This window comes from Sylvia atricapilla, chromosome 3 (assembly GCF_009819655.1).
Source record: "Sylvia atricapilla isolate bSylAtr1 chromosome 3, bSylAtr1.pri, whole genome shotgun sequence".
NCBI lineage: Eukaryota > Metazoa > Chordata > Aves > Passeriformes > Sylviidae > Sylvia > Sylvia atricapilla.
Window position 1 is genome coordinate 31,964,566 of NC_089142.1, and position 21,739 is coordinate 31,986,304.

At 35.4% G+C, this 21,739-nt stretch overlaps 1 protein-coding gene across 1 annotated transcript in view; it reads left to right on the top strand.

Annotated features, from left to right (window-relative positions):
• Positions 1–21,739, top strand: part of MEI4 (meiotic double-stranded break formation protein 4) — a 73,183-nt gene that overhangs the window by 26,020 nt on the left and 25,424 nt on the right. The window contains exon 5 of the mRNA XM_066314407.1: positions 7,815–7,946. Within this exon, the coding sequence (XP_066170504.1) occupies positions 7,815–7,946 (132 nt within the window). The remainder of the gene's footprint in view (positions 1–7,814; positions 7,947–21,739) is intronic.

Here is a 21,739-nt window from a genome sequence, read left to right on the forward strand (position 1 = left end):
GCGCTGAAGTGTGCCTGTTCTTGTTGATGTTTGTATCTGTTGTCTAGAATATGTTTGAACAGGGGATCATTTCTCCTATATCAGAAAAATATAACAGTTGGAGGCACTCAGGGATTCCCAACTCCCTGTGCTGTTTAGGGTAGAAGATGTGTTTTGTATTTCTGGTGAAGGTTTTGGACAGTTCATGGCAGTAGAGCACTTCAGAGATGATATCCTGGAGCTTGCCTGGAAGCCTCCTGTGGTGAATCTGGGCTGGCTGTAGGTTCATAGTATATGGAATTATCTTTAAAAGTCAAACCTCTTGTAACAGAAATTAAGATGCTTTACATGTATCATATTTACATCTCTTGTCTATACAGCTGTGTGAAACTTCAAAACAGTTACTGTGAAGAAATCCAGAGTCTCATTTGTTACTTTGGAGATAAAAGAAGAGCAGGTTTATCTGTAGCCTTTTTCAGTGCAGTTCAGTTGTGTTCAAAGCTGTCATGGCCAGGTACGTTACAGGGTGCTGCATTACATGGGATTTTTGTGGTGTGATCCTTAGTGGTGTCAGACCAGTTTGTCAGTACTGCAGACAGTTCAGTTCACTGGTTGTACTTCTTTCAGGTGCAGTTGATACTGTAATTCTGAGCCCTGGCCAATGCATCTGTTACGGGCCAAAAGATCCAGGACTTTACCTTGGGTTTTTAACAGAGTTCTGTGTCTGTTTCTTGGACCTCATGTTTTAAGGAGTTAACCAAAACACAAAGACACTACTTTTGGGTTTCTAACATTGAGCTGTTCAACAAATACCTCATCTCTCTGGCCCATCCCACTCATAATCTCTTTCAAACAAGACCTGGAAGGGAGATGTGTTTCAGTGGTTTGTTGTTCTTTGCTGCTTCTCATGCTACTTTAAAACATCAATACAGACTTTGAAGATGCTGTTAAGTCATGAATTGCTGCTCCAGTCGAACAGCACACATACAAAAAAAGGTTATGTGATACTTCCTTCCTATTTTTTAACCTTTTTCAGAAATTTGCTACCTTTAGGGTGGTTGTTTTGAAGTTACTAGCATTAACAGCATCTGGAGGGACACTGAGACATCAACATAGTTTTAGGAACTTCTCGTATCCTGTTTGGGACTTTACTGCCCATTTTAATTTTTCTCTCATGTTTCATTTAAAAGCCTTTATGTAAAATTTTGCCAGTTCTCAAAGTACTGCTATTGATAACATTTAACAGAAAAGCAAATGCAGGAATTCTGAGTAGTAGTTTGATGCCTTTACTGGATATTTGTGTGAGAAAGAATTCATGGGAATTCTTCATGGGAACAACAGGTTGAAAATTAATACATTGAAAAGCAGAAAGAGAAATATTTATATCGCAGTGGCAATTATATAACGAAATGTATATCTGTGCTTGTGGAGTTAAAACTGCACACATTCATCAGAACCATGGTTTTGAATCTTTTCTTATCTAGGATTCAATTTGTATAATTCATTAATAACTGAATTTTTGTGGAAGAGAGTAATCATAAACTTACTCTGATGACTGAATACATGCAACAGTATGTATTTAATACATGCTGTAGCTAGTTGTGAGTGACAATAAATTTCCCCAACTGTGTATAGGCTTGCAGTATCTTTTGTCAGCCACAGCCAAGACAGGACTTAACTCATTGGTTTACAAGAGTCTTTCCTACTTAGGGAAAAGTAAGATTTAAAAATAGTTTTTTATGTCACTGGTGGTTTTCAAGTGTAAAACAAGCAGGCTTCAGGTTTCCTAATTAATTGAGTCCCAAGGGGAATACTACGGGTGCATTTTCATCAGCAAAAAGATTTTGCTTTTATAGGGGAAGAGCACTTCATTTGTATGAATATTAAAACATGTTGCCTGGATTTTGAGGTCTAGTAAGAGTCAATGTTTGAATCTCTTGACTATTGAATTAAATTTTCTCAACAATCTGTTATCCTTATGGAGAGAGTTAAGTCAAATGATAATCAAAATCCATTGTCTTGAAAATTGCTACAGTCTAAAGTAATCACCAAGCTGACTGACCCTCATTTACTTCAGTAAAGTGGATCAGAGAAGTAACAAGACAAGAATGAATGAAAGGAAATGTCCGTCTTCCCTTCTCAGCCATCCCTCAGCTGATGCAGATCGTACACCAAAGCTACAATTAAAGAACTACAGGACAAAGTTAGCTTTTCCAGCAGATGTTGGGTGGGCTGAAGCTCGCCATTAGGACAAGAGCCTGTGAGCTCAATGTGTCCTGCAAAAAGACTTTGTCAAGAGCTATTACTGTTCTGCCTGCTTTATCTTGGCCGAGGTCAATATGAAAGACACAGGAAATGCAGAGTCGACTTTGGTCTTGGTTGTTTATTATTCCTTTTCTATTTACAGTCTCACAAGCTCCAACTAACAAGTTAGAGAAACAAGGCAAACTGGAGTCTTGTAACTTTTAGCAAGGCTTTTTAAGAGATAATTACCAATTCCAAGGTGACACCTATATTATTTCTGACAGGAGGCTCACAATATGGACCTTTTTCACCTAATTAAAGAAAACCACCCAAATCCATGAAGAAGAAGGAAGAAAAAGGTAAAAAAGAAGAACCCAGACAACGCCTGAATCCTCCATCTTGGCTCACACACATTACTATATACCAAAACCCAAATCCTTGTTTTTCACCCAGTGAGATCCCACAGCACCATTCAAACTACACACCCACAACCCCTGTGCTATCACACAGTCTCAGAAGCTTGTTCCAAGGCCTCAAGTCAAATGTGAGGCTTGCCTGAGGGTCAGCACCCCTCAGCTCAGAAAGCCTGGAATTTTCTGCCTCTGGGGTTCCAACAAAGAGGCTCCCCTTGATCAAGGGCCTGTAGTAGATCCCAGTCAAAAGGTTCCCAGTTTCTGATTCTTGTCCACAGGCTTTCATGCTGCTCATGATTATTCTTTGAAGGCAACTCTCCACACTCAATCCAGCTCTTGATACAGAGGGCAGCCCCTCCATTTCTCTTTTCTCCCTTGTCTATTCTAACACTCTTTAGCCTTCAATAATTGTGTTCCAGTCATGAGATTTGTCCTATTGAGCTTCCATAATGGCAATAAGGTTGTAGCTTTCTAGCAGCACAGTGGCTTCCAGCTCCTCCAGCTTTTGCCCATGCTGTGTGCATTGGTGCAAAGGCACCTCAGCTGACTTGTCAGCCATGTCACCTTCCCCGAGGAACACCTGTTAATTCCTTTGAGACATTTCCCTCCCTGGCGTTTCCCTGTTGGTTTCTGTTACCTCAGGAGTTCCTGGCTCATCTCCCTATGATTGCAAGTGTGCTTCTGTGGGGCTAGCACATTTCAGAATCAGCAGCAGAGGATCTTCACTAGCACCCTGTGGCTCTATGCATATCACACCACGGCTTCCCAGGGACAATACTGGCAGCCTGCAGCAGTGAAGCCAGCTGATGGTTTGAGTGGAGAACATCAGGTTAAGAAGAGTGGAGAAAAGCATGAACAAGATTATGAAAGAGAGGAAATTTAGCCTGGGTATTAAGAAAAAATTCCCTACTGTGAAGGCAGTAAGATCCTGAAACAGATTGCCCTGAGAAATTGTGGATGTGCCAGGCCTGGTAGTGTTCAAGGTCAGGCTGGATAAGCCCTTGAGTAACCTGGTCTAATGGGAGATGGCTCTGCCCATGGCAGAGAGGGCTGGGAGTAGGTGATCTTTAAGGTCCCTTCCAGAGTTTACATTCCATGATTGTATGATTCTGTGAAGGGATAAGGGCAGAGCAAGGGCTTGGGATGTGGCCCACAGAGCAAAGAGTTGAAATAATATGTATCAATTCTGGAGACTGATAGAGGAAATATTGGCACGTAAACAGGAAGAGAGAGATACATGAGAACCATCAATTAACAAAGGAAGCAATGTGAAGATAAGATAAAGGGATGATAATGTTCTCTGGATAAAAGTGAGCTTTTCAACTGGCACTGATGATTACGAGTGGAAGTCAGATTGGACTAATTGGGCAAGGGTAATCAAAGGTGAAATCAAAGGTGAAAATAGTTTTGTTTGTAACACCTCACAATTTGAGGATACCCGCAATAATTATTTGCCTGTCCTGTATTGCCCAATGTCAGTTTATTGGGAAAAATAGCTGTTACTTGGGACAAAACCTGCAAATTAGCAAAACAGAAAGTAAGGTGCAGTTATCATAGTTTAATGGTGGTGTGAATCACACAACTCGTGAAGGAATTAAACTCACAAATTTTAGATATCCGCTATTAAATAAAATCTAACGTGCTGATAAGTGAGTTCTAAAAAACTAATTTGTAGGATTTTTATGCTGTTTCCTGGGAAACAGGGCTTACAGGAATGTGCTGTCTGCTTTGGTTATCTTCATTTCCTTGGCAAGTAACTTTTGATAGCCAGCTTGAAATCATTTGGAAAGAAGTGAAAGGTCAATAATACCTTCAAGTAGGCTTTAAAATCTGTAGCTACGTGAAGGAGAGACCAAGTTAGTATGCCTGAGATAAGCTGAACATTGACATTATATATTCATTTTGGCAACAACCAGGTCGACAATCCACACATCCTTCCCAGCTGCTGTCACAGCATTGCCCTATCTTGCTCTGTATCCTGAATAACATGGGAAGACAGTAGAACCTGGGGTGTGGGAGTAGGGCTAGGGAGAGGTGATGGAGGACCTGAACAGTGAACCAGGCTCCATTATTTCTTGTTTCTAATGGTATATATTTTACAGTTTAATTTTCTGACTACTTTTACCTGAGGATTCCTGAAATGCATTGGTTTTATTTCATCTACAACATTAAACAAGGGATTAAAAGCTTTCTGTTCCTTTTTAACATTGGATAGATTTTAGAGCTGAACATATGCTTTTATCTTTAATGAAACTACATACTATTCGATTTTTTTTGTTTTAATATTTCCAGAGTACAATTAGCAATATGTGAGCATTGCTGTATAACAAAATCTTACTTCTGTTTTTTATTTTCAGATTTATTGCTTATATGCTGTAAATTTGTTCTGCATACATTTAATGCATATAGTCTATCAGCATTATTTTAGCCTTCTTTGTTGTCTCTTATTTTCTCAAAATATTCTTAAAGGAATGCAGGAGATCCATCCAGTTACCATGTAAAATCAGTGCTCTTTAATAAATCAGTGGATTTTAAAAATAAGTTTTAATATTTGTTAAATATAATAATAATAATATATTTTCTATAATATGTTGCCGTGAAATATTTTTATTATAAGGATACGTTTAATAAGAATATTTATTAAATATTAATAAGTTCACAAATGGGATTTTTCGGTGCCATTGATACCCATACCTAAGTGGCATCATTACAAAATACCTATTTATTCTCTTAGTAGAGGCTGAGGCTTTAAATTTCAAGGTTCCCTGTTATCTAGTCCTTGAAGATTCCAAATAGAAAATGACAACTTTTGTCAAACCACAAAAGATAATGAAAATTTTGTGAAAGATCTTATTTTAGTTACATCTCAGGTGCTAGCATTAATAATAATTGCACAAAAAAAGTTCCTTGCTTCATTATCTATCAAAAATTATGTAAGCAAATAGAAGAGAGCTTAAAGAACAATATTCATGTTTTACTGTGATCTTTGGGAGAGGTTACCTTGAAAAGCTGCTCTTGATTGCCTAGTTTGCTTGCTCACCAAAGGCAAATTAGCAAGTATACTCAGTGTTATGTTCTGAAAATATAGAACTGTAAAATTTGTATCCCTCCTTAATTTATTAAAAGAAATAAGAGGAAATGGCAACTTCCCTGAAAAATGTGCTATTTTTTAAGCATTTTTAAACCATGAGTTGAAGCAGTTGTACCCTTGGGAACATGGGTGCTGTCAAGGCAAAACTATTTAGGTGTTGCAAACTTGTTTCTAGTAGATGCTGTTGGAAGACTTCCAAAATTGTAATTTCTACTTTATTTTTAGAAAGAGGAGTCATTGTTTTGTTTCGAGGGGTATATATTTCTGGTATATGAAAGTCTCATTTCAATTCATATTTCCTCAAAGCACAGGTAGGTACATGCATTACATTATCCCTTCGTATAATTTTCATTGTTCAGAAACCCATTTTTATCACATCTTCATTCACATTTCATATTTATAGACTCTTTGGTGTGTATGTTGATGAATGATTTTAATTATGCAGGTTTTTGAAGCTATATGTGTAGAGTTTATGAGTTCTTTTTAATCAAAGGAGTTTACTTTGTATCTCTGTCTGCATGCAGATTTGATTCTAACTTGAGACTTGTGTGTCTTTTGTAGATTTCTTATGATACTTGTTTTGGGATTACATGCAGAAATGAGATGACTGAGGGAAAAGTTTTGTTAGAGTTAGGTTTTTCTGACTGTCCATAGGAGTCTCAGGTTGGGCACATGATAACCAAGCTGATCCGACTCTTCAGCTGGAAGATGCTGCCAAATAGGCATTGCACCAACTGCTGATCAGGTAGTCAAGCAAGAACTGTAAATGTGAAGGTGCCTAATTAATGGGTTTTACAGCAAAAGATTTCAGTCCACCTTGCTGTCCACTTACCTAGCCCAAAATTTGGTCAGTGACAATTTTACAAGAGACAGTGTTGAAAACCATGGTAAAGTCAAAGTAAATGTTTCCCCTAAATAAAATCATGCTGGCTGCTCCTGGGACACCTTCCTGCCTTTCGTGTGTTTGGAAAAGTTTCCCAGCAGGATTCATTCAATGCAAACTTGTAGATGATGGGCAGGTATTTTTATTCATATTTATGTGTATGTATGTATATTTATGTCTGCATCTGTATACACATATGAGTTGGCTGGAGGTATAATCTCGGTTGTTAGTAGGATGCAGTGGTGTGGTTTGAGTGGTTAAAACATAGTAGTTATTATTAGGCATACAAATTTGTGTGAGAATATCCTTTGGTCAGTCAAAAATACTCATGTACAAAGAGTTACTGAATATTAATATTGTAGGGGATATACATTGATATAAAAATACAAGTTATAGTAATTGTATTTAATATGTCTAACTTCTTTTTTCTTTGAAAAAACTCCAGTATATTTACATATAGAAAAATCTGGTGTACTTTGTAAAGCAGTATGCTTCATTACATAATAGCTATTTATTTCAATTTCAGGGAGCAAAGAGAACAGGGCAGGGTTTTTTTAGTAGAAGAAACTGTGGCAAAAAAGTACTAACATAATTCTCATGTAAGTCTACATCACTACTCTTGTCATTCAGGAGAAATGCATTGTTAAAGAACAATAAGAAAGTGAATTGTTTGAATTTGAAAATACACACAGATACATAGTGTGTCTTTAAGCAGTTAGCATTTAATCAAGTTTTTTCCTGATAACTATATTGACAGAACACCCTAGTAGAGCTCCCAGCTTACATGTTTGAATTTCAAAGAATTTGTTCATTCATTTGTCTAGCTGTGAAAAGCAGAACCTTATTTGCAGGGCAGTCACCATGTGAGGAGGTGGGTATGTGAGGAGATGCTGCATGAAGAGATGGATATGATGACATCTAATGCTGGAAAGTGGTGTCCTGGGGAGTTCACACTTTTGGAGGAGTTCATTCATGGAAATTCGTTCATTTTTCTGTAGTATTAATCTTGTGAGGATGGATGTCAGTTTCTGATTGATCTTATATGTCTGTAATCAACAGAATTTTAAACTCTAAAATTCTGAATTTAGACATTTTCTTTAACATTTTAATATGTAAATCCCATTTCTACTTAAAGTAGCCGTTTGGGATAAAAGAAGATTGAGATGCATTTTGAAAGATTAAATTTGCTGTTATTTCTCTTTAGTTTCAGGCACTGCATTCTGTATCAGAAACACTGGGTTTGCTAGGAAGGAACAACATACTAAGAAATTCTTTAATATCACTTCTCCTGTCAGAAGTCCGTCAGTTTGCTGAGCAGTTGTTACAGGCTCACCAGGTACTGTCATCTTTTCTTTTTGAGAAAGGCCAAAGATTGATATTGGAGAGTGTTTTAGCTGTATTTATTTGTTTCTTAAAATGTAAAAAAAGCATAATTCTATGGAATATTCAGATTTAAGAACCCAGAAAATGCTGGGAGCCACCTTAAAGAGTAAATTCAAAAAGAGAGGCATAAAATAAGAGAAAATTCCATATGGAAAGGTAAAATCAGACTGGATAATAAATAAACTGTATAGGTTTTTAGATCATACTATGTAATTTGCAAAATACTTGAAATAATGAGTTAGAAGACTTAGTGCAATGTATAAATTGTTAACATTGTAGTGCAATGTATAAATTGTGCAGGGAATACAATTTTGGTATTTAGCTGAACACACAATAGAACTTTTGTATTCTCTTTCTGGCTCATGTAAAACTGGAAAGTCAGCTGCTTTATTTTATTTTGGAATTAGATTTCATGTTTCACATTATTATTATTTTTCAAATTATTTTTATTTTTTATTCAAATTTTCATGATGCAAAAGTTATCCAGCACATAATATTATATTTAGTTGGTTACAATGAGTAGGAGGTAAAGAGCAGAATAGAATTTTTGGTAAAATTTATCCTTAAATTCATTTTATTGGTAAAATTTATTCTTAAATTGATTTTTTTCCAATAAAATAGAGGAAAGAGAGAGAGTGGATGTTCCTTTAACATTTGAAAAAGAGATATATGAAATAAATAGGAGTTTCATAGGTTTTTCATGTATCTGTATGTGTTGGTATGTATTTTATGCAAAATGTTCAGCTTCACTTGGGATTGAAACTTGATTTTACACTATCCTAAAAGCATTTTATTTGGTGGAAAATAAATTTATTGGTACATATCAAAAACATTCACCACAGATTTATTTTGCAGGAGTCTAATTTAACAAAAGGCATAATTGTTGGTCAAGCAGTCTTAACTTAATTCTTTTTCTCTCAAGGATATGATATAGTTGTAAGTTTGGACTGTTGGAGAGGGAGTATGTAATTGCCAGCTCAAATTTCTAGTGTGTTTGAATCATATTCTGAAAATGCCAGTTTTGAAGGAATTAGAAATGAGCTGTTTCTTATTTTAGGTCACGGTTAGCATACTAGATTTATAGATGGCAACCAAAAGTCAACAGACTTTAAACAACTGTAAAGATAGGGAAGTGTTTAATTAAAAACTGTTGTATTTCTCTGGGGAATGGTTTTTCCCCAGGACTCCTGAGGCCTGTAACCATGTAGTTTGACCCTTCCTTTCTTGACCCAATTGGCTGAGTTCCAGCTATCTTTCCCTGAGCAAGCTAGATAAGCCCCTGTTCTTCCTTGTTCTTTCTCTTTCCCCCTCTTGCATCCCTGGAACCATTCGAGACTAAAATGCCTTGGACCAATCCCGGGAGTAAGAGCCTCTTTTGGATCTTTTGTCTTGTCCCTGAGATACTCCCCCAGAGCCTTCGAAGCAACTGAGCTAGCCAAGGAGCCCCGTGGGGCTGCAGGGGATTTTTTCAAAAAACAATATTTTTTTTTAGTTTAAAGCAGTTCCTCATTTTTAATATTATTAAATCTCACCTGTTTAACAGAATTAGTCGTCTTTCTTTTCAGAGTTTTGCCAGTGGCAATGCAGAACCTTTCAGTGCTCCACAGAGATGTCAAGGTCATATTAAGCACTGTGCTTTGCTGAGTTAGTTACTATGGAACTGCTTAACCTTGCCATACTGTAATTGTTTTTATTGCTTCCATATTTGGTGAAGCCTCAGGAGCTGGGCATCTGTAAATCTGTAGCTGACACTCTGTAGGACTTGGAAAAGATGCTGTACATGTAGGGAAAGTAACTGAAGTTCTGGTTTGCTTAGCTTGTGGTGAAATCAGTGTTTTTAAAGTTCATGCATTCATGCATCTAGTCCAAATAGATGTATTGTGTTCATTTACAAACCATCAGATTTTCTGTATGTATCTGGGATAATAATCTGGGAATGTATCACAATAGGATTTTAATTCTGATGGCCTGATTTACGGACCTACTTCCCAATATTTCTGAATTTGTGCAGCATGACTTCTGGAAGTTACAATTCTAGAAAGGGTTAAAGTATTTTTTCTTGGTTTAGAATCAAATCTAATGATACATTATCAGTTTGAAATAAACAAAACGCCAGCCTTAAAAAAAGCTCTTCATAAATACTTAAATTAGAGTTTGGAGAAAGATAATACTTCATATAATCAAATTTCTTTAGCTAAAAAGTATCCTAATTGTGTTTTGTTACTTAAGCAAAACCACTGTTAATTGCAAAGAGTATCTCCCATTTAAAACAATCAAATTAGATATTCTGAATTTTAGTTATGATTAGAGGTGTGGAAATACATGAGGTTTGCTTCACTTCATTGTTAGTTTTATTGCTGTTGGCCGATAGAAGAAATAAAGAATTATCTAAGACATGTATCCAGGTTAGTTTGCAATTAACTTTTGAACATTTGATGGAATACAGAAGTTGAAAAAAATAGCTTATTCATCCAAGAAAATTCTGTTTTATTTTTTTGTAGTAATTTTTTTTTAAATTGAAGATGATTTTCAACACTGATTTGAAATAAAAACAACATTCATTTAAATTTTTCTAAATGAATCATCTAGATAGCTCAAAATTTATGTTTCAACTTCCTCAACTTGAGCTAAGTTCCAAATAGTTTGTCAAATGGATGAATTCAAGAATGTGGAACTTTATATTCCATTATGTCTTCAGTAGGAAGTGTGCTCAGCTCAGCCCCTTGCAGGTTTGTGTATAAATCTTTGATACATATTGAAAATATTTTACTTTAGAATTCTGACTGTTTTTAGAGAGTTAGTAACTCTTGGAATAAGCTTATCAGTCTGTGCCCCACAGTTCAAAAGTGCTATCTGTGCCACATGCTTTAAAATTTAAAAAATTAGGTTTTCTATTGGAGAGTGTTTGTAATAAACTACAACAGAAAAATAAGGAAATTACTCTAAATATTTTTATATTGTTGTCTAATTGGTTAAATTGTTTAATCTTACAATATGGCAAATTAATGTCACATACATGAATCATATAATTTTGTATCCAGTATTTCCACATATTAATATGGAAGGTTAAAGTAATTAAGGAGTGTGTGAAACAGTATAGTTATCCTGATTTTCCACACAGTTGAGTTTTATGTTACTAAACTCTCAAATAAGTTAATAGTTTAAGTGCTTTAACTTGTTTAAGTACTTCATCATGGGCTCAAGGTAAAGTCCATACTCAAGCACTTTACTGACACCAGTGTGCTAAATTCTAGGCAAAAGCATATTAATATTAACTCAGTTGGATCTCTTTTTTTAACAGATGTTGTATATGAATTCTTGAGTTTTATCTGTAATAGGAACTTTTCATGCTTCATAAATACAATTTATAAGAATATTGTAATTGAACCTTAACTTATTATGAAATAGAACTTTTTTGAACCCCGATTGTATTCCTATTGCAGAACAGATAGAATTGTAGGATACTAAGATTTCAGAATGGAAAATTTCAAATACTGTGGAAGATGGATTATTTTTCAAATGTTGAGCTCCTCTCATGATAGCAGATCCTCCTTTATGATAACTTTCAAAGACAGTGAGCCAGAAATGGAAAGCACATTGTGGTTTGCTGGGTTTATTGCTCATTTCTAACCCCCCAGTGTTAATTCCAAGAATTGTAAAAAAAAAAAAAAAAAAAAAAAAAAAAAAGAAAATAGATTTTAAAATAGGAAAGAAAGACATGCTATGAGGTATTGGAAAGTTCTGTTATTCAGTAATTGCTAATGCATAGCTTGGGTAGCATTACCCAAGTTTTATATCACATTACTTTCTATATACCATTTTTACTTTTTTAAAACTTTAAAGTAGTTTTATCACAAAAGCTGTACAGCTGTACACTGAATAGCTGTTTGTTTGGGATTTTGTAATCAAAACACCAAGTTATATGTAGTTCTCAATATGTAAGCATTTAGTCCAAATTCAGATGTGGGTGCTGACCTGAAGTAAATGTCACAGGATATAGAGAGTGTGATTAATCCTCTTTATTTTAGGTATATGTAGCAGACCTTGCTGTCTGCTTCTTGTAAAAGTCAACCAAGCAGCTAAGGTTAACTAAAAAATTGCCAACATGAAGATAGATAGTCATGCAAGGCTTTGCTGAATGTTACATAAATTCTCGAGAATCGGGCTCATTACAGCAAAACAGATTTGACTTGAAAGAACCAAAGGAGGTAGACATAAGATGAGGTTTGTCTCTCTTGAATTCAGATTTTTATGATGTTTCCATCTGACTTTCTTACTTTAACTTTCCATTGTAGTCAAGGGAGGGAAAACGTAATTTCTTGTACAACCTATGTCCTTGTACATAATTATGGTAATTGGCCCTAGAGTTGTTTGCTTCTTTCTTCTGGCTATGAGAAAGAACATTTAAGTTGATAACCTGAAATGCAGATATTTATGTTGTAAAATTCCAAAGTTAAGCGTTGAAAATCCCATAATATCTCTATGAAAATGTCTTCTTTGATGATTTGGGCAGGAGATGTTGAGCAGAGACCTGATCCTGCAGAACATTGTAACAGGTAGTTATGCAAAGCATACTTAAGTGGGTACACTGACAAACTTATGTAACATTATTAGATGTTTGGAACAAGTTATCTTTTAGTTACTGTAATTGATAAGTTAACTTAGTTACCAGGTGTTCAAATTCTGTTAGTGTCCACAGGAGACTGGTGACTAATGATGATGAATTGCTTGGTTTGGAGCTGCTGGTAAGATGCATTCAGCTATGGTGTGTCAGATGCCTGGGCCTCTAAAGAGGAAGACCTGTAAAACCAGCAGTCTATTCAGGCAATGTACTGAGGCAGAAAAAGAACAAAGGGAGCACAGAAGCACTGTGATTTTCAGTATTTCCTGAGATTTCCACTGCTATGCAGCACTGTGTGGCTAATTGTCATGCCACTGGAATGTCAAACTGCACAGCAACAGCTCTATATGGAAGCAAATCAAGGGCTGAAATATCCTTGTGGCTAGAGAGCCTTTTTGTTTTCATAGCTGGCCTGCAAATCAGAGTGAATGTCAAGTTGGACTAGCTCCATTGGTAATCAGTTCGTCAGGGAAAATGGAGTTTTCCTGTAGCTGGGTTCAGCTAGATGATCAAAAGGTTTAGAGTGCTGAGAACTGAGCTATTAATGTCAGAGCTTGTCTTCATTAGCCTTTCTTCATGTATCCATTCTGTATCCCGTGGTTGCTCTGGACAGGTGTAGTACAACCCACATGCTTTATTCCAAAGGCAGATGTATCTGATGTGATGTAGAGAATTCTTCAGACAAGCTCTTCTTTCCAAGAAACTTAGTTCCTTTATGCAGTATATCTATTCTCTTCAAACATAAGTTTATATATGTTGCAATTAAGGTTTCTTATGGGTTAGAAAAAAAAAGCTATACTATTTTTTCCCCAAATATGGTAGAAAATAACTAAAAGAGTTGATAAGAAAAAAACAACTGAGTCTATTATGCAGCTAGAGAAGCTAAATACCTTTTGCAGTCTGCTGTTGTTTGAGGTACTAAAATGGCTATCAAGTATATTTGGGTTTTTGTAATTTCTACTGTTGACTTTTGCTGATGCATCAGATTAATAATACTTCAGTTAGGTAAGAAAAAAGAGATTGATGTTATGTAGACCTTATGAAAATAATTTAACTTGTATCTGGACATCTATTCATCCTTTTTAAAATGTCATTTCTTTCCTTGTTATGCTTTTAAGCAGAGTTTGTAGCATATTTCAAATTGTGAATTGGTAAAGATGCTGCAAAATAGTGCTCTGAGTAAATGTAATGTAATTTTTATTCCATGTAACTGCTGATGCTATTGATAACAAAGGAAATAATGGATAGATAGAATAATTAGTGGATCTGCATTTTTTTTTCTTATATACCTAGTGTGGAGATACGGATTTGGGAATAAGAAAATCTTTTCCCTGAAAGGCAGGAATGAAAGAATCAGTCAAGGCTTGGTATATGATGAGTGTCATACACCTTTGAAGTGTATACCTGCTTTTGCTGCATATGTCATCCCCTATTACAGATTAGATTTTAAGATGCTTACATGTTAGACAGAACTGGAAAATGACAAATGGTTCATGCAGTTTTCTCTTACCTCTCATATTATCTTGAAATGATAGCATTAAGGAGAAAGGAGTTTAGAAGTGTTCCTACAGAACTAAAAGGTAGCAGGGCTTTGACTACACTTAGATGCTTGGCAAAATTGAGGATGACATGTAATCAGAAAACCTCAGGTGTGTTGGAGAGCAGAAGCAGCAAATATCGATTACATGAGGAGAACTCTGTTGACTAGGGTATTATTACTCTTAATATTGGTGAATCATGTTATTCATGGAAGCACAATACTGGAAAAGGAAAAATGCTTAATTAAAGATACCAAAATATATTATATCTCAAAAAGCTGCTAAGTAATATTTCTAGAAATCTCCTTGTTTCAAACTGTGCATAAAATTCAAGCTTAAAAAAAACACAAAAAAACCAAAAAAAACACAAAACACAAAAAAATCCCAGAAGTCAAAACCCAACAAAACCAAAAATAGCATGATTATACCTTAAATGAAAGTATCTACTTGAATTTCCAGTGCAGTTAGGCTTTCATTAAACCCCTTTTTTTTTTTTTTTTAATGTGGGTTGATGTTGCTTTTGCTTCCTTATTCTCAGTGTTAATACTGTCCTTTTCCTATTGCTTTCTTTACAGCTCATTTAGTTCTTTAGCATGCCTGAAAGCAGAACATGAATAAGGACAAAGCGACAGATTTTTGTGGCATGTGTGGTAGACCTGCTAGTCTGGAAGACCATTTGATTTTTACTTAAACCTGTGTCTTCAAATAGATAGTTTAAATGTTCCTGTTGAGCTCCCTTCTTCATTGAGCATTCCTGTTTACAGACAATGATTTGCAAAATGGAATGATGTTACAGAAAATTGAGCACTGCTTTTTGGGTATTGCAGTTGCCTGTGTGAATAGCATATATAAGAACATATGGGCTCTTAAAAGTTCAATTTCCAGGAAAGGTAACAGATTTTGTTACAGATTTACCTCTGGCTTTTGATATTGGAGAATTGTTTAAAGTCTTCATTATGCATGCTTTTAATGCAGTTTCACTAAATGCTTTTTTGGGATACATTATAAATGCACAGTTCCTTTGCAGTCTATTTGCTGCTTTAGTATTCCACATCTTCATAAAATGGAAAAGTAAAGGAGTTGCAGTCCTAGAGTTTCTAACTGGGGATTGCTGATAAATTTTTGTTGTTGTTGTTTGAAGAGTATAAGTAAGAGTATAGTTTATAATTAAAACTCTCTTTAAGACCTTAGGTATATATAATAAAAGGTAAATGAAAGCTTCAGAATTATAGAGGATGCTAGTGTAAAATTATAACTTCATCTTTCTTTCAGAACATTCTTTTCATTTTACAGGACACCTCAATATCTTGGATTTCTTAGCTTTGCATACACTTGTCTCTAAACATGTGACAGATCTGTACATAATGACTTAGAATATCAGCTTGCCCTGCTTGAACCTCCTTTGTTGGTTTCGTTTGGTTTTGCTAAAAATACATTTAAACCTCTGTTTATCTACCTATAGATCTTCTGCATAATCATCACTATTTTTAAGACCAGGAAGATTAACTGGTGTTTGTTTAGTGCTTTGTAAAATCTTCAAGTGCTGCCGCCACAGTCAGAAGGAGCTGCAGTCCTAAGCTTGGCTCTGAAACAAGCAGAATTTGTCTCTTGATTTAATTGATGCAGTAGTTATTAACAGAGTAGGTTTATATCTGGGATGAAAGGTATTAGCTGGATAGAGTTTGCTTTGTAGCTAAGATTGGAATTACGGTTTGCATGGCTGAGATGTATGGAAGATGAAATCTGGTTCTCATATCTTAGACTTAGTATATATCTTGGGTGGCCACACTCTCTGGCTGGTTAAGGCTTGGTCTGACAGGCCAGCAAACCACTATTAATTCTGTGCCAAGAGGGGAAAGTCAGTTTCACAACTGGTGTAAGCAGCAACTCCTAATCATTGCTACATTGACAGCATTTCTGGTGTAGATTTAATTTAGGGAGATAGGTTGTGAGGAGCTAAAGCTGAACATCTTTATAGAAGATACAGAACGTCTATATAGAAGATACAGATTTAAGGTTGTTGTGCTGAGGACTTAAGGGATCTGGGGGTTCAGTTTTAGGTAGACACTGATGATGTAACGTCAGTCCAAAACTGACTCAGTGCAGCTAATGTATTGGTGGGCCTGAGTAAGTGTCAGTGTAAGAGTGAGTTTATTGGGACTCACAGGGGCTTTGGAGATATGGGAATGGGATACTGAACTAGGTTTGTGGTGAGGGAGAAAGAGGGCAGCAGCTAAGTGTCTTTAGATCTGTTTATTAATTATATGAGTTGCTGGATTGGTATCAGGCTTGGATATCCAGGATTTGAGGAGCAGAGGACATTTTGCTGATGTTAGAGGTGTTCCTAAAAGAGAAGCTGAAGTGTTCCTGGGCAAGATATATGATTTATATGGCTTGATTAGATTAAGGATTAAGATATTACTGGTCACAGTCTTGAATTTGTATGAAATGCAGGTAAGCAGGTAACTCTGCTGAGTTAAACCACAATTGCCAATGCACATTTGCACACATATTTTGTTACAGAAGAATTTATGGCAGCACAATTTGTATTGCATATCTTGTAGAATTATTTCTTTTCTGCTGAAGTATACATTTGAAATGCATGTAGCATTAACATTACAGAATTAAAAGTAGTTTTAGAAAATAACTTTCTTGAATCCACTTGTTTAGCTTCCTGTTATATAAAAATGGATTATTTTCACTTGATTCTAATAGCAGTTCACATAGGGAGAAGTCAAATGCATTAAGCAAAAAAAAGGAGAAAAATAGAAGAAAAATATATGTTTATTTCTCCTTTCTTGTAGACAATTTTATTCCAGGTTGCATGATTATAGTGCAGACTTTGAAGATGTAGCTTGTATGTTTTGAATTTCTTGGCATCTGTCATTCCTGGAATTGAGTTAGCAAAGCTCAGTTAAACCTCTGGGTGTATTGTCTTGAAACAAGATCGTTTGGGCTCTATTTCATCTTTATAATTAATTCTTTCATTAAAAGTTAGTACTAGTGTCTCTTGAGTTTTCAGATTATTAAACTTCTAGCTGAACTTGCAGTTTTCAAGAACTCTTTGTGGAGGCTTATAATTTAATCAAAGCTCTTTTACTAAACCTAGCTACAACACTTAGTACAGAACACTATGGTGAATTGTGTATGATAAATATGAGAGAGTGGAGTAAAAGCATTAAAAGTTTAAGTAGTATTTTTGCCCCTTGGACTAAATCATAAAAAACCTTAGTTTAGAGTAATTACATAAGTTAACCACAATTTGGTTACCACCTACACAATTTGATTATTTTAGCTGTGATTCAGTCCTGTTGATTAACATAAACAGAGTGAATTCATTGAATGATTGTCAAAGTATGGGATGGAAAAGGTTGGAAACAACATCTGGAAATGATCAACATAACATCTTGTTCAAAAGCATTGTTTTGCACTTCCATTTTCTGCAACTCAGGATTTCCTTTGGCCAGTTTTTCCAGCCTTTTGAGATCATTCTGAATGGTAGCACAATCCTCTGGTGTGTCCATTGCTTCTGCTGTTGTATCATCTCTAAACCTGCTGTGTTTGATTAATTTTCTAGAAGTAAGATTATAGCTGCAAATTATTTGAGTTCCTAAAAGAAAAGATGTTAAGTCATATAGAGACAAGTCATTTTTCTACCTGCGAAGGAGTAATACTGCTCAGGAAAGTTAATAGGAGCTTCAGTAACACTCTAGAAGTTAAAAACTAGTGAAGATAATATTTATCAGTTTATGGAAACATAAGGTGAATATTGGGACATGCTCTGAAACTCCTGATTTTTCTCAAACATTCTGTAGAAAACCTTTCATATACCTAAGAAACCTGGAGGATAGCATATAACCCACTAAATTAGCCCTTAGCCTTCCAAGGCTGAAAGATGTTTCAGAGGGACCTTGAATAACAGCTAGAACTAATTATATTTAAGCATGTTCCATATCTTTCCTCTTGTTATTTTTACATTATTTTAATGAAGGAAGCAGTTTCAAGGAAAGCAACACATTAGGTTCTCTATCTTTAATTTAGAGCTTGCCTGCTTTTATGAAGGGTCTTGAATAACTTGAGCAAGCTAGCAAAATTATTTATCAGAAACTGTAGTACTTGGATCTTTTAGGAGCTGTTTTGTTTTTCATCTGGATGTGTAGTTTAGTTGGGAAGCATGCAGCTTGTATTGTAAGCTTGATCAACCTTTGTGTCCACTCATGTCAGAGAACATACATTCTTTTTGCTTCTGGGGGAGGTAAAGATCTGCTGTTTAGTCCATGCAGAGGGAACATGTAAATGACCAAGGGTTTCTGAGAACTCAAATTACATCCTGAGCAGTGTTTGCCATGAGCAGGAGTCATCAACATGGTGATCTTTCACTGTAATTAATCTCCCTTCTGTATCCATCCAGCTATTCTCATGGTCTGCTACTATTGTGTTACTGCTAGGTCTTTGATGTTATCCCACCTCCCTTCCAGCCACCTAAACTCCATCACAGTTACCTTCCTTTTACTTCTTAGGCCTAATTAGATACCAAACCTTGTATGTCTTTCACAGACTCTTAGCTCCAGAGTAGCCAGGAGAAAGTAACACCAGAGTTTGGGGCTGAAGAGGGCAAGGCACTTTTAAGTTTGAAAACTCTTTCTCACTGAAAATAAGAAGTAATTCTAGATAATTGGTATGTTTTTCTCAAAAGTAAATGGTGTATAATTCCAGTTGGTATTTCCAATACTGATAGCAAAATTAGACTAGTGGGTTGTGCTTCTGTCAGATAAATGCTGTATTGTTGAAAGACATGATTGTACCATCTGCTGAAAACAGAATAAATTTTCAGGTACAATGTGAAAAGAATACTTATCTCTCTCAGAAGCAAGACAAAAGAATCAATTCTCACACAGTAAAATTCGCCCACACTGTAGATCAGGTAAACGATAGTGTTTTCTATCATTACAGCTTTTTTTCAGTTTGTAAATTTTGGAAAATGTTTACCATTCAGACTGAAACTTTTTTTCTGTAAATTTCTTTCTTGGGCCATTTTTCTATGCTGAGAGGAAGACTTAAGTGTCCACAGTTTTCACAGAAGCCAGCATGGGCTTTGCTTTGAATTCATGCATTTCTGTGTAATAGCAGTCATTGTAAAATAATGTCCTGGACAGCCAAGAATGGATTAGCAGCTACAATGAAAAGATTCTTTCTTAAAAGTAGGAAAGTGTTACCTCACCTAAAAGCATTTATGAAGTTAAAGTAGTATTTGTGGTATGTGTGGGCTTATAGCATTGATTGTCATAAAAAAATAAAGTATTAATTCTGTATTCAGAGTAGAGACTGAATACTACACATTTTATGCCCATGCATATAACAAGAACAGAAAAATACTGAATAATATTTTTTCTAATTGAGCAGCATCCATTCTCTATAGTAACAGAAGCAAGAACCCTTTTCAAAAAGAAAAACAAACCAAAAAAACCAAATCACAGCCAAACACCTGAAGGCATAAAAGAAACTAATTAGGCTTGTAGTGTCATTATATGGATTTAAAATTGCCATTCCTAGTAAAAGCAGGGAGCTAGTAGTACATTAAGAAACTGTATAAAATAAATAAGATCATTATTTGCAATATTAAAGAACATAGTCTGAATCGTAGACCTTTGTTTCCTCAGTGTTTCATGATTCTGTGAGTGAATGCTTTGGCCAACCTCTGGAATGTGTCCCACTAGTTTATTCTGCATGGTGGTTGCTCAAGAGCTGCTCAACTCTACTTAGCTTGGAAGAAGAATCTACTTAAATTCGAGTGTCTGAATTTAATTAATTAGAGGTTTGTACCTGTTTGTGTAACATAGGAGCTGATTCCAGTCTGTTGGTTATTTAAGATACAGTTTTCCATGGTCACGGGTTCTTAAAAGTTAATTATAATGCAAAAGACAGTTCTTTGTAAACTGTACCCATCTGTTTCTTTAGAGTGTAGATACCACTGTAGAAAAAGTAGAGGAAGTCAACTTTCAGGGAAAGCATAAAGCTGCTGAGATTCAACTTATAAATGATTTAAGATTAACAAAAAGGAAGAGGGTTTCTGGTCCCCTAATGACTTTAGAGAGTCGTATGGGAATTAAACTGCTTACAGAATTATTTTTTATGGAATAATGTTTTCTTATTTGCTATACAGGATTACTAATCACCTTTAAAGTGTAACTTTGGAAATAATGGGAAAATTATTAATGTATTTCTCAAAATTCATCTGTTTCCTTCAGATAATGTTGGTAAATAGGCCAAGCAGTAAAAGGTGCTTCATAATGAAGACTGTGAAATCTTGCCCAATATTCTTTATAAGTGTAATGTAATACTCATTATAATTGTGCTAGTATGTACCTAGGCAACATATGATATATGAGAAAGAGTTGATCAGAATGTCAAAAAAAAAATTATTGGTTAGTTTGTGGCTTGGGTTTGTTCTTAAAGTTTTGCATCTATTTAAAAATACAATAAATCATAGAATAGGGCATGTCCATATTTTATAAGTTCATGGGATTCTCTGTGTGCATGTTTGATGTGTTTAGAGATATTGTTGACAATATGTCAGTTTCCATAAAATAATCTGAAAAAAGAGAGGACTGAGGGGAAAGAGAAGTTGCAGTTGTCTCCCAGAACATGAAAAGTTGTTATACAAGGAGTAATCCTTTTGTGTACTGGAGTGAACAAGAAGAAACGTACTTGGTGATTAAGGTTAGATGTCAAACTTATTGAAGTACTGAAATACATTCGTGGTGAGCATCTTTTGGAGGTGACAAAATTATACTTGGACCTATCTCAGGGTGAGGGATGGGATTAAATACTTTCCGTCATATATTTTAACTGTTAAAGTCCTGTTTATGTATTATATTAACATTAATAATTACGGTCAAAATTTTCACAGAAGGGTAAAGAAGGCAAAACTACACTGCAGATTTTCCCTGCATCTGAGGTCTAGAAGAAATTTAAATGGTATTCTAAGGATGTGAATGCTAGTTTTGGGGAGATTGGTATAATAAGAATGTAATAATTAATGCTAGTAGGTCAGGAAAGGCATTACAGAAAATTTATAAAATTTGACTCATTTTAGAAAACCACTAACACATCCCACAGTCAGGATTTCAAATTGCAGGAGGTTAAAACTCTCTTCTTCAGGCAGTAATAAAAAAATCAGGATGTAGATTAGATGTGTCCTGGCAGGCATGTTAAACAGGTAATTTTTGCAAAGAAGTGACTGGTTTGCATCAGAGGAAGCCTTTTGGGAATTTTATATTTGGAGTCCTGTGAATTCTGTGTTTCTCAGACAGATTACTTCTGATGTCCCTGCTTATATTGAGTATTCACTGTAACACCTGTGTATAATATAATTTATCTCTAAAGATGGAGGAAATTATAATCTTAAGAGAGGGCTTGGAAACTGGGGAAAAGAGTAGCTGACGACTGGACTGCACCACTGATCGAGATCTTAGAGAGTTGTGCACAGTTACACGTAAGGATCTGAGTAATGAGTAGATTACAGCTGTGTTCACTTCAATAACATTTCAAAGAATACGAACTGTTCTGGGTTGTTTTATGCTAATG